General features: G+C 35.9%; 1 protein-coding gene across 1 annotated transcript; it reads left to right on the top strand.

The window, feature by feature from the left end:
• Positions 1-1,722: 1,722 nt before the first annotated feature.
• On the top strand, positions 1,723-2,751 carry LOC118015584 (tetraspanin-6-like). Its single transcript, XM_035012324.1, has one exon. The coding sequence runs from the start codon at positions 1,747-1,749 to the stop codon at positions 2,482-2,484; it is 738 nt and encodes a 245-aa protein (XP_034868215.1). The 5' UTR covers positions 1,723-1,746; the 3' UTR covers positions 2,485-2,751.
• Positions 2,752-6,107: the final 3,356 nt, after the last annotated feature.

The following is a 6,107-nucleotide window of genomic DNA, read 5'->3' as shown; positions in this document are numbered from 1 at the left end:
GGAAAACCCTAGTATCTGTGAGACTTCAGATGCCAATGTCTGTATCTGTATGAGGAGATTGTTAATAACCAGTTGGAATATAGGAGATAACGTAGTAAATATGTGATATTTTACAGTAATGAAAGAAATAATTTATGAAAACTCCTAGCATTTGAAAGTAACTCCCCAAAATGGTCTCTTTTCTCCCGTAAGTCCATTTCTAAGGATTTCCATAAAGAAACACAGCATAAGAGGAATTATATATGCACACTTTCACTCATTTCAAGCTATTTATGATATAAAGATTGTATATTATAGGGAAGGGAAACTTTCCCTTTCTTCCCTTTCAGGTTCTCTGGCTGTTCTAATAATTAAATTAGCATAAAACAGATTAACAGGAGAAAACAAAATTAATTTCGTATGCTCGGGTACTCATAGAAATATGAGACTCAGTGACCAAAGCAGGCAGCTTTTATGCATTCTATACAAAGAAACAATACAAAGAAGTTTGGGCTTTAGGAAGTAAACTACTAAAGAAGTAACAAGGGTTATTTATATATCCTTTTCGAATCTGAATTTCTTTGGCGATAAAGATGTCTCTCTCGGGTGCCTGGGTGGCTCAGTCGTTAAGCGTCTGCCTTCGGCTCAGGTCATGATCCCAGGGTCCTGGGATCGAGTCCCACATCGGGCTCCCTGCTTGGCAGGAAGCCTGCTTCTCCCTCTCCCACTCCCCCTGCTTGTGTTCCTGCTCTCGCTATCTCTCTCTGTGTCAAATAAATAAAATCTTTTTAAAAAAAAAAGATGTCTCTCTCCTTTCTGGTACGGGGGAGGGAACTTTTCACTTGGGAAATTTAGTTCCTGCTTTCAGGAGGAAAAAGGAGGGTCAGTGTGTCCTTCTTACATCTAAGAAAAACATCACTAGTTCAGTTGTAGATATTAACATATGTTTTTTGTGGTTTTATTATTTAATTTTTTTTAGTTAATTTCCTTCTTCATAAAAATAAAAATGTTCAGTTCACATAAACAAAGTTGTCTCATTTATTGTGGAGAAAATCTTAATTAACTGCATATTTTTACCACATAGTGAATTAGAATAGACTTTAGAGATTTAAGTCCTAAGTGTCATTGAACAAAAATTGTTACTCTCTTCTTATTCAGTTTCAAAAAGAAATAACACATTATCAGTCATTTTTATTCAGGTTGACTTTTTTCCAGTTAAACACAGGTCCATATTATTTTTATAATAAAGACATGAACTCAAAATAAGGGTTTTATGGTGATACCCTATTTAATGCATGTTTACAAATTTTAAAAGCAATCACTGTCTGTTAAATACGACCAAAAAAGATATTTGATTTGAATTCAGATGTATATATAGATATCTCTCTCTATATATATAGAGAGAGAGAGAGATGTAGATAGATTGACATAGATAGATATAGATATATCTGCGTGTGTTTGTGTGTGTGTGAAAGAGAAAGAGAAATGACAAAAAACACTATCCCTGCCAATTTTTAAGCAGAATAGAAAGAATATTCTAACAATTATATCTATAAACCATGTACCAAGTGCATTCTTGCTATTTATTGATTTCATCTGTCTCTGTTCTAGTTTCTAATAATCAAAGCACTGCATCAGCCTGTTGAGACAACATATATATGGCGTATATTTGAAGGACCATGTAAGGCTCAAAGACACTCTTAATTAACCATTACCATTGTAGAAGTTAAAAGCCACGGTGCGGCGGGGCAGGGTCTGGGGCTAGTCATGGCGTCCCCGTCTCGGAGACTACAGACCAAACCAGTCATTACTTGCTTCAAGAGCGTCCTCTTGATCTACACTTTCATCTTCTGGATCACTGGTGTTATCCTTCTTGCCGTTGGTATTTGGGGCAAGGTGAGCCTGGAGAATTATTTTTCCCTTTTGAATGAGAAGGCCACCAATGTCCCCTTCGTGCTCATTGGTACCGGTACCGTCATTATTCTGTTGGGCACCTTTGTCTGTTTTGCTACCTGCCGAGCTTCTGCATGGATGTTAAAACTGTATGCAATGTTTCTGACTCTCATTTTTTTGGTTGAACTGGTCGCTGCCATCGTAGGATTTGTTTTCAGACATGAGATTAAGAACAGTTTTAAGAATAATTATGAGAAAATTTTAAAGCAGTATAACTCTACGGGAGATTATAGAAGCGATGCAGTAGACAAGATTCAAAATAAGTTGCACTGTTGTGGTGTCACCGACTATAGAGATTGGAAGGATACTAATTATTACTCAGAAAAAGGATTTCCCAAGAGTTGCTGCAAACTTGAAAATTGTTCTCCACAGAGAGATGCAGATAAAGTAAACAATGAAGATTGTTTTATAAAGGTGATGACCATTATAGAGTCAGAAATGGGAGTGGTTGCTGGGATTTCTTTTGGAGTTGCTTGCTTCCAGCTGATTGGAATCTTTCTAGCCTACTGTCTCTCTCGCGCCATAACAAATAACCAGTATGAGATAGTGTAAACAGCAAACCATGGGCCTATTCCTCTTCAACTTTAAGGACATTTACATCCCCCCTGTAAGCTATGAAATTGCCTGGATGGAAGACTAGCTACTACTGCTTACAATAGACCAAAAACTTATATAAGTAGTCTGATTCAATCAAGACGTGTTCAGTTTAAGTCCACCTTTTGTCCCATTGATGTTAGATCATTGAAACCCCTGTATCACTGTGAAACACTGGAAGAGCTAGTAAATTGCAAATGATGCAATACCGTGTTCCTCTTGACTTTTATTTTTCAAAATCGCATTGTGAATCTGCTATTTTGATGTAGTGTTACAAAGTGACCACTCTGAATTTGCTGACTGATGTAATGTGATAGAAAATTGACCCTTCCGAACTGGCCTCTTCCCAGATGAGTTAAAATTATTGTATAATTTTCATCAAGTTAAGATATTTTCATTACTCTCTGTTTTGCTCTCAAATTTATATTTGAAAGGTTCTAATTATTACTTAATGGTGTCGGAATTACTGTATTTTCCTTAGGAATTGAAAGCAATTCATCTTCATTAGCGTTAGCTGCTATTTCTTTATCAGGTTGATGTGACTTGTCAGTATCATGGTCAACTATAATAGTCTTAGTTTTGGTTTGTGCCTTTGATTAAATATAAATCTTTCACACACACACACACACACACACAAAAGAAGTTAAAAGCCAATGGACTCTGAGAAACAAACTGAGGGTTCCAGAGGGGAGGAGGATGGGAGGATGGGTTAGCCTGGTGATGGGTATTAAAGAGGGCACATTCTGCATGGAGCACTGGGTGTTATACGCAAACAATGAATCATGGAACACTATATCAAAAACTAATGGTGTAATGTATGGTGATTAACATAACATAATAATAATTTTTTTAAAAAGCCAATGAATGTCTTAGATTTTCTAGCTGCTGTTGCAAAATGCCTTTGTGTGAAAACATTTCAGAATGAAAGTAAAGCCTAAAAAGATCCTCTGGTTTTCAAAGGAGCACTTGTTGGATGTTCTGACTTTTCACAAAGTATCATGCTGGAAAAAAGCCTATGGAGAATTTTATTATTATTATTTTTTTATAAAAGGTTGTAAGGGTTTCCACCTGTATGATCTTTTTCCAATTAACACATACTCTTTTGGAGTTATTACTTATCAGTAGCAGCTAGGTAGAAAACACTGTTTGAAATGCATTGTCCAAAAAGTATGGGGTTTCAGTGGACTACTACCAATTAAGAGTGTGTAAACCTGTAATACGACTAACTTATCTCTCTGCCTTATGACAACTATATATTACAGCATCTAAAAACTGATTGATCTATGTATTAGTTGTTTTATCAGCTCTAGTGGTTTTAAACTGAAGAATAGGACATTTTAAGCCCTGTAAATAGAATTACGAAAGTAGAATTGACTGATTCAATTAGTTGTGGGCCTCCTCTCTCTGAATTTGTGAAATTGAATAACATTATGGAAAAATCTTTTTTTAGGGAATCGTGACTCAAATAGAAGCCGGGGCAGATGGCCTGTAATGACTATATAGGTATTTTACATAAATAGAGGACACCATATCAAAAGGTTTTATGTATTCTCACCTGTCTACTTCAATCCTCATCATTCCCTTCCCTTAGTCACTCTACATCACATCCTTCTCACCTATCCCCAGGGACTGATGGCAAATAGCTATTTCCAAAGGCAGTAGTATCAGGGCCAAAGGGAAGTCTTTATTTTTTTATTTTTTATTTTTTTATTTTTTAGGTTAGGTATTAAGTCTTTATTTGATGATGTGGGCTTAGCATAAGTGATTCCATTTTGGGCCTGTTGTCTCTCCTTTTTATCTTGTTTTTTTTTGTTGTTGTTGTTTTTTAAATTTTATTATGTTGTGTTAGTCACCATACAATACATCATTAGTTTTTGATGTAGTGATCCACGATCCATTGTTTTCGTATAACACCCAGTGCTCCATGCAGTACGTGCCCTCCTTAATACGCATCACTAGGCTAACCAATCCCCCCTCCCCCCTCCCCTCTAAAACCCTGTTTGTTTCTCAGGTCCATAGTCTCTCATGGTTCATCTCTCCCTCCAATTCCCCCCCCCCATTTTCCCCTTCCTTTTCTTAATGTCCTCCATGTTATTCCTTATGTTCCACAAATAAGTGAAACCATATGATAATTGACTTTCTCTGCTTGACTTATTTCACTTAGCATAATCTCCTCCAGTCCCATCCATGTTGATGTAAAAGTTTGGAGGTTCCTCAAAAATTTAAAAATAGAGCTACCCTATGACCCAGCAATTGCACTAAGGGGAAGTCTTTAAATAGGGAAACATAGGAGGCTCCAACACCTCGCTTCCCACAGACACACCAAACAACTAGCTACAATTCCTTCTGAAAGAGATCAAGAAACTAGCTGAGTGACTTCCGCACATCAAGCAAGTTAGCAAAAACAGGTACAAATGTAGTCTTCGTAAAAACGAAGTGGTATGACACAAACTTTCAAAAAGTGGGAGAAACCTGTACAATCTTACATGTCAGTATCTCAGTAAAACTAGGAAATAAGAGCCTCATGGAAATACATAAATGAAAACACACACACACACAGATGCAATGCACACACACATACACAAACATGTAATTTTTTAAAATGAGATGATGTTACAGACTTTTTAATTTTACTTTCTTAGTGGATAATCTTTCCCTTCATTACTTTATTTCACACATTCATCTCCAGTATGCTACATCTTTTTTTCCTAATGTACACTTCAAAAATCCCATGACCTATGCTAACAGCTCGTTCTTTATAGTTTCTTATTTTTCACTATGCTCATTCATTAGTAAACATATGATCATCACTTGCTTTTCAGAAAATAGTGTATATATGATTCATTGCATGTTAAATTTCCCAATTAACTTTAGTCTTTTGCAAATCCTTCTGCACCAATATAAAGGACTCCAATATATGCCTTTTAATGATTTATAATGATCCATATCATGGAACTATCTTAATCCATTAATTTGTTCCCCTATTCATGATTATCTCTTTGTTTCTAGTTTTGATTATTATTAACTTTGTTAAAATAATGTATTAGTAAAAAAGTATATGCCTCTTGAAAACTAGTTCCAGAAAGATAATTATCTTTTCCATACTGTATTCATCAAAGCAGTCAAAGGCTAACCCAATTTAATGGGGGAGTGGGGGAAGACACCACATGTCCATGGGAGAAATGTCAGAGAACTTGAAACCATATTTAATTAGACACAACTACCATCAGTCAGTAGTGGAATCTTGAAAATTCTCATTTTCCCATTATTTTGTTATTAGCTTTTCATATATTCAAATTAAATACATAAGTATGTATGAATGAATTTTTCTTATTCTTTGCAAGCACACACAGAACAAAATGCACTGATTGAAAAGAGAGTTGAATTTCACATTACAGAAAGGAAAGGTAGATGAAAGTTTATACCAGTGAGGTCATTGTGAAGGACTGATTAGCTCTGGTTATTGCTGATGGTCATCAATAGTGACGGGGACCAAGAGGACAGGAAAAGGTTCAGGGATCATTGAGCATTGCATCACAACTGTTGGAAGGGATCTGGAGAGGACACAGAATTACACTCCA

Source organism: Mirounga leonina, unplaced genomic scaffold, assembly GCF_011800145.1.
Source record: "Mirounga leonina isolate KUSES-001 unplaced genomic scaffold, KU_Mleo_1.0 Mir_166, whole genome shotgun sequence".
Lineage (NCBI taxonomy): Eukaryota > Metazoa > Chordata > Mammalia > Carnivora > Phocidae > Mirounga > Mirounga leonina.
Note: the sequence above shows the minus strand (reverse complement) of the source record. Positions and strands in the feature narration are given on the sequence as shown.

Coding starts and splice junctions, on each gene's coding strand:
- LOC118015584 (XM_035012324.1), top strand. CDS start 1,747: ATGGCGTCCCCGTCTCGGAGACTACAGACCAAACCAGTCATTACTTGC.